Below are 18,398 nucleotides of genomic sequence, written 5' to 3'. Positions count from 1 at the left end.
CTAAGCCTCCTAGATTTGATGATCCTAACAATATTTCGTGAATGACAAATTATATAGTTCCTCGTTATGAAGTTTCCACCATTCCCGTTCCTCCTGGGTGCGAATATTCGTCTTAGGATCTTGTTCTCGAATACTTTCAGCCTACGCTCTTCTCTCAGAGTAAGCGACCATGTTTTGCAACCATACAGAACAACTGGCATGATTATAGTTTTATGTGTTTTAAGCTTCAAATTCCTCGACATAATTCCTGACGACAAAAGATTTTGGGCCGAATAACAGTACTAAACAAAATAAAATATCTTTATTGTCGTTGAGCCTACCTAAAGCAACAAATAACATCATATGTATATTTACATTTATATAGTTGATTGCTTTTTATAATACGACATGTTTATTTTATTCATGTGTACAAAAATTCATATGTAGTGCATATTTCAGATATCGGTTGTAGAAAAACGTTTTATGTTCAACAAACTCATTAAAAGCCAGCCAATTATGCAACTGAATTTTAAATTTATTGTTGGACATATAATACGTTGGTAACGTTCATAAATTTTGTACCTATAATGAGGTAATTATCTTTACTTTGGGATAACCTGGTAAATTGTATAACAGTATATTTTTACATCTAATACTATATGTCTTGTCCAGAAAGCATAGTAGATGCTTTTTGTTTTGTATGAATCGACAGCTATAGATAAACATTTTAATAACAGTTATGATTCTTAATTTACTAAATAATGGTTTGCAGTTGTAAGATACTCCACAAATTATTCTAACAGCTCTTGTTTTCTTTTTCTTTCTTTTAAATATAGTAATAGTACATCATTTACTTGAGTACTACTTCCTCAGACTATTTAGTCACGTTCAATAATACTTTGAGAAATGCGAAGTACGTCGATCTTAAACTTTTTGAAGAGCGATATCTCGTACACATCATAAAGAATATGGTGTCCTAGATCATTTTCATCATTTATGAATTTTCGATGATAATTGCTAAATATTAATTGATCAGTTTTATTTTTTGATTTAATGAAACAAATAATTCTAAATCATTTTATATGTAGCAGTGATTCATATACAAGTATTAGAGTAATAGGGCAACAATAATAATATGTAGTTTATGCGTAACAATGTTTCTGGTTTTAGATTATTAAGATCTATAATTTTACAAACGTTTGGAAACGTTTCGTTATCAGCACATGGAATTGATTTGGATATGATATTTAATAGAAAACCGTTTATCATTATAATGAAAAGTAGAGGCCCATAGACAGATTCTTCTGGTACACCATGTTTTGTTAGACCAATTTCCAATTTATTATTATTATTATTATTATTATTATTATTATTATTATTATTATTATTATTATTATTATTATTATTATTATTATTATTTTATTTACGCAGACAATGTTAGTACGAACTTATAAGGCATGTTTTGGATATAGTTTAAGCTATTACCATGTAATCCATAAACAGTCAATTTATTTGTTAGATTGCTGTGCCACATAATTAAGTGCCTTGCAAAGTTAATACAAAATTTACAATGCAATATTTTTGTTATCACATACTTAACAAATATCACTAGTCATATTATCTATGGCTTCTATTGTGGATTTGTTTAAAACCAAATTGAAATTTACTAAACATGTTGCATTTTTGCAGATAATTAAATGTTTTTGTTTTCTTTTTCAATTGCTTTAATAACTTCTGAAAATGTGGGAACTAACATAACGATTTTTTTAAACTGCAATTTCATTCCCAATCGAAACTGGGCGGGCCACAGAAGGTAACGCCTTCTCCGGGGCCAGGAGAAAAACAGAATTGTTAGAAGCGCCTGTTTATAGATGGAATACAGGAAGCTATTGATTGTGTTGATGTACGATCTTTATTATATCTTTAGATGCGGTAGAAGAAGTGCAGAGTAGGAGAGATTATGGACAATAGATATGCAGATGGCTTTGATAGATGTGACGACGTGGGTTATAGGTTGGCGTGGCCTAGTCAAGTTCATGCAGGGCAAGTAGATGATCAACTGGTGGATAGGCATGCCGTGGTCGCGCAGGAGTCTGATCGAGCAGAGCACCAAGAATTGGATGTGCCTCAGCTATACGGCTTTGTATATAGCGAGTGCGGAGACGATATAGATGTAAAATCGTGGGTATGGTGGTGTGCCGATAGACCTCCCTAGTAGGAATATTTACCGGTAAGAAATAAGCGGTGCGCAGAGCATGACGTTCCAGGACTTGTAATTTGGTGTAGAAGTGCTGAGGAGCAGACAACCAAGCAATATGACCATGGGTAAGAGCTGGGCGGACAAAGACCTTATACGTATGGAGAAGGAGCCTGGTGTTGAGACCCCAGTTGGTGCCGCAAAGGCTTCACAACAAATTTATTCGGCGTCGAATTTTAGTTTGTAACTGAGAAAGTTGGGCTCTCCAGGTAAGATGTTTATCAAAAATGACGCCGAGGTATTTCACACTGTTGGACAAGGTCAACGGTGAACCGAGAAGCGTAAGATGTAGACGCTCAGGATTTCGTGTCGGACAAAATTTGTTGCGGTTACGGGCGAATAATGCCATTTGGGTTTTGGTGGGGTTGAGTTTGAGTTTCCACTTCAGACACCAGGTGACCAACTGATCGATTGCTGGTTGGAGGGTAGTGTTGATACGATCAACAGAAGAGCACAAGGCGAGATAGGCTGTGTCGTCAGCAAATTGGAGTGCATGGATGGGCGGCCGAGGTTGTGGCATATCTGCAACATATAAGATATAGAGTAAAGGGGAGAGCACGGAACCCTGTGGCACCCCAGCACGAAGAACAAAATCGTGAGACTGAGCCTGGTTTATTTGTACAAAAGCTGGGCGTTGATGCAGGAAATTGGCAGACGAACGTACGGGATAGGAAGAAGATGGAGGAGTTTAAAAAGAAGGCCTTGATGCCACACCGTATCGAATGCTCGCTCAATATCAAATGAGATGAGGACAGAAGGTAGTCATTTATTGAAGTGGTTAGTCAGGAGGCTCGAGAGCTTAAGCAGTTGATCTGTGGTGCTGAATGATGGGCGGAAGCCGGCTTGCGTTAGGGGCAGATGATGATGAGTTTCTAAATATGGATGAAGGCGTGTGACCACAATACGCTCCATGGTCTTACTGAAGACGTTGGTGAGACTAATTGGGCGATAGGAGCCAATATTTGTAGGATCTTTTTGCGGTTTCAGAAAAACCACAATTTTGGCGAGCTTCCAGAGAAGAGGAAAATAGCCAGTTGCGAGAATAGTGGTATACAACTGTGCGAGAACAAGGTGGAATGCCTCTCCGGCTTGTCGAATTTGGTTGTATGTAATAGTGTCGGCACCAGGAGCTGTATTGCGGCGTCGACGAAGTACAGTGACGATTTCAGCACTAGTAATTGGAGCTGTCAAAGGATTAGTTTGATCAAGTTGATGGTCTAGTGCAGTTGTAAATAACGGTCGCTCAGGATTGCCCAAAGTGGTAATACGGCAGTGAGATGGATGGTAAAATAATGGAGCATTATGTGGCGTGAAGACATCCTCAAAGTAATTAGCAAAGGCGGCCGCTTTTTCGGAATCCGTGGTAGGAACGTTGCCATCGACCAGAATAGGGTATTGGGAACCTCGGCGTTGGTAAGTAAGTCGTTTAAAAGAGTGCCAGAATTTAGTGGCATTGGTTTCATTGCGTAACTTATTGCAAGAATTTCGCCAGTCGAGGCGTTTCCGGGCTATGACGTAGTGTTGGACCATGCGTTGGAACTGTCGATGGAGTAAGAGAAAGTGTGGATCGTGAGTTCGCCTGTATTCGGTCAGAAAGGCATGAGACCGATGAAGGAGAGTGACTGCATGAGGTGGTAGGCTTGGGCGATGCGAGTGTAATGCACGTTTAGGAATTGCGTAGAGCCTGCAATGAGGGTACTAAGAGATGTAGAGACATGGTCAATGTCAGCTAGAGATGTGACTTCGGTGGGAGTAGAAGCCAGGTTCTCCGTGATGTACGTTCGATATTTCTCCCAGTCGGCTTTGGCGAAATTGTAGGTTGTAGGGGAGGTTGGTGGTTCCCTGGATTGGGCGTCAGATGGAGTGATAGTAAGTAGTACCGGGAGATGATCACTGCCGACGGAGCTAAGTACCTCCACAGAAGATTTGGACAGTAGGTTGTTACTAACTATAACCACGTCAGGGGTGGTGTGACTCGCAGGCCGAGTGTGGTGTGGCAGAGGAATACAAGAACTATGGGTAGTTTGAAGGAAGTTCTGGAAACGCTGTTTTTGCGCCGCAGTGCGGGAGTGATAATTGAGATCCGCAAGAACGACGTATGTTTTAAAGTTGACATCCAAGTAAGTGAGAAAGCGGTATGGCAAAGGTTGAGTAGATCGTACATGGATGGTTGCTAGGGTCAAAGCAAGTGCAAGAAAATAGACGGTACTGATAACGTGTTCAGAGTATTGCTCAGAATATAGTGGGATGACAAGGCGACGAGGTAAAGATTGACGGATGGCAAGAGCAGCTCCACCACGAGCAATATTGTTAGGGAGATCACATCGTAAGAGGTGATATTGTGGAAAGTAGTACCTGTCAGTAGTTTTCAAGAAAGTTTCGTTTAGTGCAAGACAGTCTATATTCAGTGAGGATGCCATGTTTCAAGTAAAACTCGGTTAGTCTTGAGCGAGCGGATATTAGAAAATAAGAGCCTGACTACTTTCTTATTTTTGTGCCCCGCCATCTGGAACAGGAGGAGTAGATTCAGAATGGAAATGAAAGTGAGAGTAGAGGCCAGAATAAGTGGCTGCCATATAGATATTAAAGATGTCGTAGGTAGCTTTTGTTGCATGTGACAAAATGGCTTCGCGTTGAAACGGGAAGGCATTTTGCAAGACTAACGTGATAAACTGTAAGATATGATCAACAGTGGGAGGAGGAAGTAAGGAAGTTTGGGTGCCAGTTGAAGTATTTACAGGAGTGGAAGAAGCGTGGAGTCGGAGTGGCACGACTGTCTCAGGTTTATCTGGCAGCGGTTTCGGTTTAGTTTTGCATTTGTAAGAATAGGTGGGATGGTCGCCACCACAGGTGTTGCATACCGGAGGTTGTTGGAGAAGGATGCAGTTTTTAATCTTGTGTGGGCCCTTGCAGTGTGCACATTTAGGTGGAAGAGTGCATTGAGTGGTCGTATGGGAGTTATAAGTTAAGCAATTTTCGCAATGTCGTGAGAGAGGTGGTGGCGTGCGAGATGCCTCGACGCGATGGTGACAACGATAGATAAAGACACCATTTTGAAGAAGATCGTCTATAAGCGCTTGGTTATCTGTAAGCAGTCTCACCATGTATGTAGGACCTTCTGCGTTCTTAATGCGAATTGCACGACTCGGATGGATGTTATCGGCTTTGAGTTCTTCCAGCAATTCCTGTTCAGTAATACTAGGGTCAACCCCACGAATTACTACAGATAGTAAAGGAGAGCGTTTGGGTGGAGGTGGTGTTTTTAAGCCAGGGGGATGTAAGAGCTGAATTTTTGTATTGGTTCCGAACATGGCTGGTCCAACTTTGTAGATCAGATGTTGATAGAGATTTGGGTTTGTAGTTTTAAGGATAATACCATTCTGAGTTTTAATGAGCTGCTGTAAATCCAGGCGAGTACAGTAGCGGAGCAGTTTCATATAAAAGGATTTAATATTATGTAGAGCCGGGTCTATCTGTGTAAAAAGTATTTTAGTGTGTGCAGGCGTAGGATTAGTACCATCCATAGGTTGGTCGACTGAAGTGCTTGCAACAGAAGAAAAAGAATCAGATGCAGTAGGTTTAGACTTAGGAGGACTCTTGAGAGCCTCTGTATAGGAAGGTTTGGAGGGGGAGCGAGAGCGCTCGCGTCCCTAGGTGGAGAGCCATCGGAAGATTGGGAAGTGCTAGCAGGTTTGGTGCGTTTTTGAGAGCGTGCGAGCGCCGCCGGAGAGGATAATATAGATCACTAGGAGTTTGAATTAAGTAGGCGTACCGCAAAACACTGAAGTGCCTGCGTCACCGTCTAGGTGTTAGTAAATAGCCTGGCGTTTCACAAAAACAAAGGTGTAGTGCCCCGCTCAGGGTATGAGTGGACTGACAAACCGATATTAGAGAAAAACAGCAGAATCAAGATAAAGAATCACCTGTAAAGAATACAGATGATAATAGCAAAAATCTAGTAGCTAACTAATTCCCTCGAAAGATGAAGATCTTTCTCAATCCTTGGAATAGATTGAACACACTTGTCTCACAGATACACGTGCGATACCTGATCACAGCGTAGTGTGTCGAACTCTATTGGCAAGGCTAGGAACTATAGCGAGAGTATGCATAACGAAGTAACTACTTTTATCACATATAAAGTAATTCAAATGAACGTCTGTGAGCACCAGTCTCTTTTCTGTGATATTTTTCATTCGTTCTTCTTTCTACGGGAAAGTAATTCTTCCCGTAGAAAGTAATTCTTCCCTTCTTTCTACTAAGCGACCCATTATTTGACTTTTTTTCTTTTCTAACTAAGACTTTTGTTCTACACTGAAATGGAATGCTTTCCGAAGTCAAATTGGCTATCAATGATAGGTTAAGCAAGAAAACCCACATCTGCATTTTCCTTTGAGCTGCGTCGACCTAAATTTCACTTAATTTCACTAAGTCTGAGATGTTGGTATAATAAAAGATGTTTTAGTTTTTCATTTAATAGACATCACGAAATTTTATTTGAAACAAATTAATTAAACAAATTCTTAATTTTAATTATAGCATTTCTTTAGAAGATATTAAAGTAGTACTTGGAGAGCATAATCGCTGCAAACCGGATAGAAGAATTGTGATTTTATCCATAGAAAAAGCTATGTTCCATGAAGAATACGACCGCTCAACTCAAAACCATGACATTGCACTCATAAAGCTCAGCATGCGTGTTACTTTCAACAGCATAATTTCACCTATATGTCTTCCCAAGCAAACTGAAAGTAAGTAATGAATAGTGTTCTCTACTTATTTATATTATTCATTCAAATAAGACAATTTGTTGACATTTATCTTGTTTGCAGAAGTTATATTACCATTATTGTTAAACTTCTTAATATTCTTAATACTTCTTAATTCTTTAGAATTCTGAAATATAATTTATCAATAGAAGTGTTAATAACTCTGTATCAGAACCTAAGTTTTGTGATGGAGGATATGTGAAACATATTTTAAACAGTTATGGAAACTGTATTATGTGTATCATCTCTTACCGTAACCTAATTAGCCAAGTTGCACAATATGATTGCTAAAAAATTATGAACTAAAATGGAAATAACACCTTTGTGCAAACATAAGAGGATATATTGTATAAGAAGTACATTTAAATTTCGAAAGTAAGATTCAAATAATAAAATATTTTATCATTTTATAATTCCAAATTAAACGTCTTTATTAAAACAAGCAAGCTTCATCCAAGAGTGTTATAGCATTTAATCCTTGTCATTAAGATAAAAATTGGTAAGTAAAGCGTAATAATAAAAATATATTAAAATCAGATGTAACGATAAGAGAAAAAAGCACATTAAGTATAAGAGTAATAAGGCACAATTTAAAAAATAAACAAATAAAATAAAAATAATCTAAAACTACGACTTAATAAAATGAATGAGTTGCAAAAATGAAAACTTTCAGTTTAACGTCCCACGATTGTCTCCTTTAAGCTAAGGAAAGACGATGATTATGGCAAGTAAATAATATTGGAAGAAATTAGGAAATAAGAAAGTGGAAGGAAACAGAAGTACACCGAGAAAACCCATGAAACGATCTTGTCCATCTTGGCCCTGGATCAAATCAGGGACATCTCGCACCAGAAGTAAGCGTTGTACCACTGAGCCACCGTTTCTCGCAAATGAGTTTCAAAATTTATCCCCCCAAATGAGTTGAGACAGGAAGATGGAAGAAAAAGCTGAAATACATAGGCTATGTAGTATCACACAAAATTGTACGCATCATGAGTACTAGAGGATAATTGCTACTATAAATAACCTTTTAAAGTATTTTAAAGGCGTTAAATGATTGCTCGTCTTTAATATAATTGTATATAAAATTTGTATGAAATTTTACTACATTCTAAACTTACAGGCAGGCTCTTACCTACAATGTAAAAGATCTCAGGTTTAACAACAAGCAATATAAGCTTGCCCTGGATGGTCAACAATCGAGCAGAGTTTTCTCAGAGTTCTTTTATTTCCTTGTATTTACTCTTTCAATTATTCCTTTCACTATCTGTCATTTGCATATGTCAGTATCTCATTTAGCCTTCGAAGGTATAATCGCAAAATACATTACACTAAATAATTAAATTCACTTTTCATTGAAAATTTAAAATATTGAGAGATTTTATTTGTTTTCATTTCGAAACATAAAAACAATGTGAATTTATTCTTGGTATATGTAACTTCTTTAATTTTATAAACGTTTTCTCTAAAACATTCTGACTTAAGTATTTTAAGAAATGATTCATTCTCTTCTCTCTATACATCTCAAGTATCGAACTTATTACTCTCGCTTAGTCTGAAGGGCAGAATCAATGGACGTTAAATTAAGATATTTCATTTTTTACAAACATGACATTAAGAAAACAGGAATTGTAGAAACATATATATATCTGAACACATTGCTCTCTTTTTATTACAAAGTATTGATTAAATACATACGTAATTCTTTCTCTTAAACCAGTTGATATTATCGGTGAATGTTATTGTGAGATAGCGTATCATATTCTACTTTTTCTACAAAATTTACATTAATCAATAAGTTATATAACTTGCCAGGAAAATTTTTGTTATTTAAGATGCAATTAAATTTTGTGATAGTTTGGTGAAAGATAACTTCATCCAGATAATACACTGATGTTTGCGAAAATTGCACCACGAAGAAAGACAAGTAAATAGAATAATATTTTTATAACAGGTATTATGTAACTACATATAAATAACAGTGTCAAGTGTACACCACGTGAAAGAGTTTGGTCCCTATGGCATGATAGTTTCTCCATTAATATTAAAATTGGAGATGGTGGCCCCGCGTATAGCGTAGTCGCTAACACTCTCGCCTTCGGTGCGAGCGGTCCCAGGTTCGATTTCCGGTGGGGGCACTCGGTCGTTAAAGTAAAGAGCTTTTTCAGACCAGCCATTCTGAATGAGGTTTCCTGGGTTTTCCTCATTCACACCAGGCAATTGCTTGGGTGGTACCTAACTTATAGGTCCTAGGCCGCTTCCTTCCTTTCCTTTTCCCGGATAGTGTGCTCACCGAGGGACCTCATCCCTTATACGTGACGGGCTGAATGGCCTTAGATGCCGAAAGCCCAGAAATCTCAACCTAAAATTGGAGGTGGTAGATTTCTGCCACTTCTGATTTAGTAGATAGAACTATCTCAGAACTAATAGATAATTAACAGAACTAATAATTCCTATTCTCAGATCGCTAAATTGATCCCAGTAACTAAAAACATTTTTTCCTATCTTTCATCGTTTTTGTTCTATGTAGATCAATATTAAAACCACAAGTAGAAATGGATTTCTAACATTTCCGATCTTAGTAGAGAGTTAAGGATAGAAATGTAATGTATTTTTTGACGCTTATTCGATTGCATAAAACTGCTTCTTGCCATCTATTACCATTTTTGTTCTATAGTGAGCAACGCTAAAATCGAAAATGGTTGATTTCTACTAATCCTTATTGATGGTCACCTCCATCAACGAACTCAATTCCTACTTTTAATCCTCTACATCCTGGCTAAAATTGATAGTAATACATCAACTAGTTTTTAAGATTTTTGTGTTTCCCAGACGGACGGACGGCCATACAGAGTATATTTATAAAGAAGTTTTATTAAACTGAGCCCCATAAAATAATATAACTTCAGAACTGTTCATTTCTAACCTTGGTAAGTTAATATGGTGTAGAGCCTTTTCATGCTTCACTCAAAGTTTGTGTACATTATGAATATCGAATTGAACACGCATTGGATGTATTACTGGGGAATCACCTATCACGCTTCTTGTATGGGTGCCTACAAGATATTGACACTATCTTCTGGATGACTTTGGCTAACAAGGTGCCGACCAACCATGTCCCATACGCATCAATGAGCCACATGTTGGACAATCGTGTAGACCCTGGAAACAGCATTACACGTCGTTTTTCGAAGAAGGCTTGCTCATTTAAAAATACATGTAGTCGGGCACTATTCTGTGCTAAAATGTAGTATCTGCAGTTGTCTGAAGAAAGGATATGATCTAGTTTCTGAAACTTCTCTGATATAATGTTCACTGATACCGTTGCACTTAATTTGTAGCACCCGAGATCGTATATTGTACCCAATAGCGTCTCACATACCGCACTATTATATTACTATGAAGTTCGATAATGCTTTCTGGCGAATTGTGCTCACCACAATAATTTTTAACGTGTATGCGACCATCGTTGTACGATAAGTTGAAGTGAGACTTGTCTGATAGTAAGTCCGTCTGCCACTCAGCATGTCAGCAACAGTGATCATTAGCCTTTGTATCCTGAGTCGTTTGTGGTTCTGGGTTGGAAGCCGATGCAAACGCATACGTGCCGTCAGCATAGTGTTCGCCAGACGCTGACGAACTGTCAACGCAAACAATTCTACATCCGCTATGTCCTAACGCTATGTCCCATGCGGACATCAATTTTGTGGTACAAGACCTCTGTACGTATGTTGATCATTCTGTCTCGTTCGAACTTTTTTTCCCCATATTGTGTCCTTTGGCGTCGACAAGACATAGTAATGTTTCCTTATATTTCTTGTTAGCTTGTCCACGTTCTACTATCGAAGTACTGTGTAAACTGCCTCCAGCACTTTGCACACCGAACTGAAGGTGCTGTTGGGCCCACAACGTATGTGCTATACCACTAAAATTGTACCTTTTCGTATTAATATCCCAAATGATGAATTCCGTTATCTTTTTATAAAGCTGAAATTTTCAAAAACAGCAATGTAATTTGATCTTTATAACAGTATTAAATAGTTAATTCTTCAGTAAAATGTATTTATCTTATAATTTATATTCTCACTTGTGCTATAGTATTTATCTTACAAATTATAAATAGCAGAAGTGTATCTTACAATCTCACTTCTGCTATTTATTGTTAACTAAAATGATTAAAAATATATTTTTAATTTCTAGGCATATACTATTATGGGAAGATAGGAACTGTAAGCGGATGGGGTTTTCTACAAAAACACAGTAATCAATCTTGTACTCTTCAAAAAGTAGACGTGCCAATACTATCCAGAGCAGAATGCACAGAATCTCGTTATCTCCCGTTTCAAATAGCTGACTCACATTTCTGTGCTGGATTTTTGGATGGTGGCAAAGATGCATGTCAGGTAATAAGCTATCCCCGTTAATCTGCCTCCCCCGTTAATAAGCCTCCCCCGTTAATCTGCCCCTGGCAAGGAACATATTTCTCTCTCACTAACATGCTGTTGACGATGTAGATGAGTTTCCTCTTATGAGCCTGGAAACAGCTTGATCTTGTAGATTGTTGAATAAGACTAAACGGGAAGTTCACTGGATTCGCTAATTATCCAATGGGGTTAGAATGAAGACGAATGGTAATTGAGAGTGTTACTTCTCATAGAATAAGTTGAGTCCAGAATTAGCATTGCGGACTTGGCTGTTTATCTTTGAAAGGCTAAAGTGTTGGTCTACCGAATCGAATGAAACTAAGAAGTCCTTAGTGTATATACTATGGAAGAGGTTGTATTGAAATGTGAAAAAGTACTAGCTATAGTGTCTCAAATCCAAAATCTCGACGTGCACAGAAATGTCAGTTAGAGAGAAATACGTCCTACAATATAATGTAACTAGGAAATTGTTACAGTTTGTTACAATTTGTTGCATACACAGGTTTATATGTTATGACACAGAAGTTATACAGTGTGGTCAAAGAACATAACAATGTAGACTGCTATACTGCTAAAACTTGTACTAGGTATACTGCTGAAACTTTTACTATTAAAATAACTACTTCCAAACTAAGGTACTCTTTATTTACGAACACGGGTACATGCACACAAACTTCAAAAGTACTTTACTAATTTTTATCCCCATGCTACTAAATAATATTCTTCACAGTACTTCTAACAAACCCACTTGCATACTCCAACTTCATTCTTGCTGCCACGAACTCTTTGACCCATGCCAAAGCCGGCCATCCTCATGCTCATCACAGACTATTGACAATAGTGTCACACTCTTCACAGACTATTTGCTATACCACATTCTCCACAGATTACTCACTATTTAACTCTTCCACATTCTTCACAGATTATTTCCTATTACACTCTTCCACATTCTTCACAGACTATTCACTATTACACTCTCACATTCTTCACAGATTATTCACTATTACACTCTTCCCCCGTTTTTTTTTTTTTTTTTTTTTTTTTTTTTACAATGACAATCTATTAGGTGGTCTCCTGATCCTTCCGGATTTTCTTGGTAGCTGCCAATCTTGCTGCTCTGCTGATGTTCTGCCATCTCCTGGATATCTTGTCGGTAGCTGCCTATCTGGGTCTCGTACTGGTGTTCTGCCATCTTCTGGGTGTTGTCTTGGTAGGTGTTGATCTTGCTCTCTGACTGATGTTCTGTCACCTCGTCGCCACTGCTATACTGCTAAAACTTGTACTAGGTATACTGCTGAAACTTTTACTATTAAAATAACTACTTCCAAACTAAGGTACTCTTTATTTACGAACACGGGTACATGCACACAAACTTCAAAAGTACTTTACTAATTTTTATCCCCATGCTACTAAATAATATTCTTCACAGTACTTCTAACAAACCCACTTGCATACTCCAACTTCATTCTTGCTGCCACGAACTCTTTGACCCATGCCAAAGCCGGCCATCCTCATGCTCATCACAGACTATTGACAATAGTGTCACACTCTTCACAGACTATTTGCTATACCACATTCTCCACAGATTACTCACTATTTAACTCTTCCACATTCTTCACAGATTATTTCCTATTACACTCTTCCACATTCTTCACAGACTATTCACTATTACACTCTCACATTCTTCACAGATTATTCACTATTACAGTAGACATAACGCTATTCTTTTCTGGCTTGCCTGGACAATTTAACAAGCGAATAAAAAAATAATAAAATACTAAGAAATTTACGTGCGTGAAATAAACATAAAGATTTCGATAGAGTTATAATCTTCATGTTTGTAGGCATGTTGTAAGGAGGCATAAAAATTGGAGTCACATTAAATCACTTTTCAAAGTGGTTCTATGTTATTTAATGTCAAATTTTATTTTTTTTTTTTTTTTTTTCAGGGAGATAGTGGAGGTCCGTTGCAAGTAAACATTGGAAGTAGAAAGTATGAAATAGCGGGTAGGTACAGGTATCCTGCAGGTAATGCTTGATGAAATATCAATTTTAATGAAATATAATGGTAACTTCTAAAACAGGAAGAAATAGAATAAAGAACTAAAGGGCAGAAAAGGTTGTTACAGTTATACTTCGAACAATGTAGTATTTCAATTTTCTTAGAAACTGCTTCCATATGTCTTGTTTTATTAATTCTTTTAATAAGAAATTAAAATTGTTATCCAACAACAGATGTACATTTGTGATATACCCAAATACTATAAAATTACTGTTAAAGCTTAAAATGAAAGTTGTCTTAGTGCATCAAAAAGAAATACACGCAGTGTTGGTATGCCATTTGTAGTTATTTTCAACTTTTGAAAAGCCAGAGTGATTAATGTTTACCAAATCATACTGTATTATTCGATAACTGGTTATTGGCCTTTTAAAGAAACTACTAAAAACAGTCAAATGGAATTGAGCCTAAATCGGTAAGATTACATATTCGATAACCCTGGATCTACAGGTATACATACAGTTCTTGGGATCAGGTTCAAACATCAATGCCTAGTGATTTATAAACATCATTACTTTATTACAGCAGATGATCAAAATACAGATATCTATATACGAAATCCTAGCGAAAGGTCATTTTTTTATTCACAATAATGTTAAGCTCCATATAACCAATATTACACTATAAGAGGTTGTAACTCTGATCTATATCCATGCGCTTGGAAATAGATAAAAGGTTTGAAGGGGATAAACTTTTGGTCGAACAGGAGAGGGTGCAGATCAAAAGGATTCATGCGAAAGAATGAGTTCTTTAACAGAGACATCCTAATTTCGTCCTATTGTTTTCAAAGACTTTAATGGAAGAAGACAGGTATACCTCATCGATTTACAGCGTTGAATTTAAATGGTTACTCAGTTATCAAGATAGTGGGACTAAATTTCTACATTTGAGACCACTATGTACCAAAAGAATCGCTGAAGTAGCGATTGAACTTCTGAAAATATTCCTTGAGTTTGGTGCCCCGCATATACTACAGAGCGACAATGGCCGAGAGTTCGCTGCAGAAATAATCAAGGAATTGATGGAATTATGGCCAGACTACAAAATCGTTCATGGGAGACCACAACATTCAGAGGGCCAGAGAAGTGTTGAACGAAGTAATCTAGAAGTTAAAAATATATTACGTAGCAGGATGAAAGAGAACAGAAGTAAAAGTTAATCGATCCGTTGTTATTTCATTTCATGGCAGAAGAACTGCTCATTTCATCGAATTATTGGAAGACCACCTTACCATGCGTTATTTGGTAGTGAACCAAAGATACGACTTTTAAATTTTGGTCTGTCAGACTCCGTCCTAAAGTTCATAGCCATAGAAGAACTGGAGAAATTGAACAACCACGCAGACAGAAATGTCAGCAGAGAAGATAACAATGAAAAACCTAGTCCCTCATGTGATTTAGAGCATCCAATTGAAGAAAATAAAATATACAAATTGGTCTGTTATGTGTGGAAAAGAAGCCACTGGTGCCCAATACCTGCAAGATATGTCTTCATCTTGTATATGCTATTTGCAGTGAACTTGCAAAAAACGATAGTGAGGGCTACGGATCCAAAATTATGTGCTCCATTTGGAAACAGGAAAATATATGTTCGGAGAGACACAAAGCACACAAAGGGGTAAACACGTGCTCAAAGAAAATAGTGGCAAGTACACAAAGACTATTGTATGATATTGACATTGTTGTTTTTGTAACTGTTGCTATACCAAAGGTCGACCGTGGACCTGAGATATGAGGTCTATTACAGGAAAATTCGAAGCTTTCAGAAATAGTGTTTATAGGTTTGGTACCAATGTAGGAAGAATTAAAAACTAGTTTCCTCGAAACGAACTGCCACTATGTAATTTTCCTATTTCCAGTGCTGTGTCCGAAAGAAACATTTCGCTGAGAAAAGTAGCGTCCGAGCTCTCACCGTTCGGAAGAAAGGTTTCAAAAAATGTTCTTGCAAACCTATAAAATATCCATGTCGAACAAATAGTTTCTGTTATAAAAACAAAAATCAATGCCACTTCAAATGTCATGCAAGTGTGCCTTGTACAAACAAATGTTTTCACAATATTTGTTATTTTTCATGTTTTGAAAGATAGCAGAAATTAGAAAAAAATGACGTGAGAAGTTTGAGAACTCTCACTATCATCAGATAGTAAATGAAACAAATATTTTAACACAGGGGAGATAACCAATATTAACACGAATAGGTACTAATTCGCACAGGATTATTAAAAGAAATAAAGTAATAACTAGCAAATGTATGAAAAACTGAATGCTATAGCATTTGAGTTGTGAAGTATGTAAAGGTTACTATAATAAATAATAAACAATATTGACATATTGACAGTATTTTATCAGGGGTTTTCTTTCACCCAGTTTACAAAGAAACTGGCCATTTCCCCAGTTCATTTGTAAAACGTGGTTCATGCTTACAAACGGGCTAAAATCTACCGGTCTTATTATAAAGAGGCTGTTGCGGATTAGCTTCATTGAGAATTACGTTCATTATTTTGCAAATGGCCGGCATTTTGTAAAACTCCTAGGCTCATTTAAAAAGGCTGAATTTACAAAAGGACTGCGAAATATATATATATATATATATATATATATATATATATATATATATATATATATATATATATATATATATATATATATATCCTCATCCTTAACAGTATCAAAATTGGAAACGAAAGTTGTAATTCTGATATCAGGATGAAAACATATAATTAGGTTTTGTCGCTGCATGTTCCTTATTTTCTAAACTTGTACGGCACATCAATAACTTTTTTCTCCTCCTTTGTGATTTAGGTATTGTTTCGACCGGAATAGGTTGTGCTGAACCAGGTTATCCAGGACTTTACACTCGAGTTGCAGAACATGTGTCATGGATTTTGGAAAATACAAAAGATTCATTGTATTGCTGGCAATAAAGTATACCAACATTAGAATTATTTATGATAATTTCATTGTTATCTTCAAGTATTATAAGTTTTGAATAAATGTGGAAACGAAGCAATGTAGAACTATTTTATTAAAAACAAGCATAAAAAGAAACATAAGGATTACATTTTTCTTTCAAAAGTATCTTTCCTTAGCGTAACATCAATAAGGTTGTTTTTACACGCTCTATGGGGGCATGGTGGCTCAGCGGTAGAGCGTTCACCTCCAGTGCTTGGGTCCCTGGTTCGATCCCAGCTCGCGCCGTATGGACTTTGTGGTGGAGAAAGACAGTGCTCGTGGGTTTTCTCGGAGTTCTCCCGTTTTCTCCCACTTTCTACATTCCACCATTTCATTCATTTCTGATCATCACAGTCTCCTTTAGCCTAACCGGCATAAGTGTGGGACGTAAAACTCAAAGATTTCATTTCATTTACACGCTCTATGTATTCAATTGAGTTCAATGTATTCCAAAAACTAAATAGAATATTATATTACTTAATCGAAATATGGCCTAATAATTTTCTAAAATATTCTCCTTTTTCTGAAGCAACTAGTTTCTTTTTTCTTTCTTTTTTACATAGTATCAAAGTTTACTTGATAAAATCGCAATCCACATACTGGAAAACTCACAACACAGCAGAATCGAAGTCATTTCCTCACACACTTTTTAACTTGTTTCCTTAGTAGGTTTATCTCTCAATATACAGTAAAACCTAGATTTAACAAGCAGAATTTGATCCGGAAGTGTGGTTTCATTATAACCATTTCAGGGAACTTATATATTTGATGTTAAGAAACAATAGTGAATGGGAAAGTAACTGAAGCTTGAGGCCTTTTTTCAATCTTCTTATGCGCAGTTGTAAGAAGTTATTTGTTATTAATATATGTACATAAAATGACTTACATTTACATTATACGTTTAGCAAAATTTCAAGTGTAAAATCGTATTTTAAATATTTTTCATAACACAATTTACGCCTTAAGAAAATTCAGATATTGTGAACACTTTTCACCTCAAGTAGTGCGTTAAATCAAGAGTTTAACTTATATTTTAAAAATTTACAAGTGGAGAGCGTCATTTTTTTTTTTATCGAGATTAGAGAAGTAGGAGATGATTCATTTACCTTTTTCTTAAGTTCAGGAACGCTAATTTTATGAAATAGTCACTTTCCAATTCTTATCGAGCCAATTTCTCGAATTCTTTTCAACTGAGCATCACTTTAGTTAGTAAGAATGTTGTGTAAACGCATCCTATTCTTGTCCTTTTCGAAAGCAAATTTATCATTTTTAAAAAACTGTTTTGAGAATTTACCAGTACAAGTATATCTTTTAAACAATATTAATTAAAATTAATTTAATTTTATATTGATTTTAATGAATAAAATACATACCATTTGTTTTAATAATCGAAGGTTACCAAGACTATTTAGAATAATAAATCTGTATAAGCTATAAGAATTAGTATAATTTACTTTATCTGTATACATAAAAATGAAAGTGACTATGTTTGTGACTTCATAAGTCTGGAACCACCCGATCGATCAAATTTTCAACATTGATGAAGTTCGAACCTGGAATGGTTTATATCATTTCACTTTGATGGTACATTGTAGGGGAGGGGGAGGAGGGAGATGTATATATATAAAAATAAATAAAACTTAATAACTCTTGAATATATATATAAATGATCGAAAATGAGCGATATTAGTGTCGAATCCATAGCTTTTGGGGTCACTGAGATGAACAGTGACACTTCTGATGCCCTTAAATCCAAATTCAGTTCACACACACACACACACACACACACACATATATATATATATATATATATATATATATATTTGGTCTAGGAATTAATTCGTGCGGTTTTTAATAAAAATTGAAGCTTTATTTCAAAAACAAAGTAAATGAATACGTTAACAAAAATATTGTCCATCGCTAGCCACTACTTTCTCCCATCTTTCAGGCAATTTACGG

General features: G+C 36.3%; 1 protein-coding gene across 1 annotated transcript in view; it reads left to right on the top strand.

Moving 5' to 3' along the window:
• The window catches only part of LOC145684777 (trypsin-1-like), a 72,640-nt gene extending 56,152 nt beyond the window's left edge, over nt 1–16,488 (top strand). Inside the window, exons 4-7 of the mRNA XM_081757149.1 lie at nt 6,776–6,987; nt 11,206–11,408; nt 13,379–13,436; nt 16,290–16,488. Coding sequence (XP_081613275.1) covers nt 6,776–6,987; nt 11,206–11,408; nt 13,379–13,436; nt 16,290–16,411 — 595 coding nt within the window. The 3' untranslated portion in view covers nt 16,412–16,488. The remainder of the gene's footprint in view (nt 1–6,775; nt 6,988–11,205; nt 11,409–13,378; nt 13,437–16,289) is intronic.
• Nucleotides 16,489–18,398: the final 1,910 nt, after the last annotated feature.

This window comes from Thermobia domestica, chromosome 5, assembly GCF_964235325.1.
Source record: "Thermobia domestica chromosome 5, izTheDome1.hap1.1, whole genome shotgun sequence".
Classification (NCBI taxonomy): Eukaryota; Metazoa; Arthropoda; class Insecta; order Zygentoma; family Lepismatidae; genus Thermobia; species Thermobia domestica.
The sequence above is the reverse complement of the archived record's forward strand: the minus strand, read 5'-3'. Positions and strand labels throughout refer to the sequence as shown.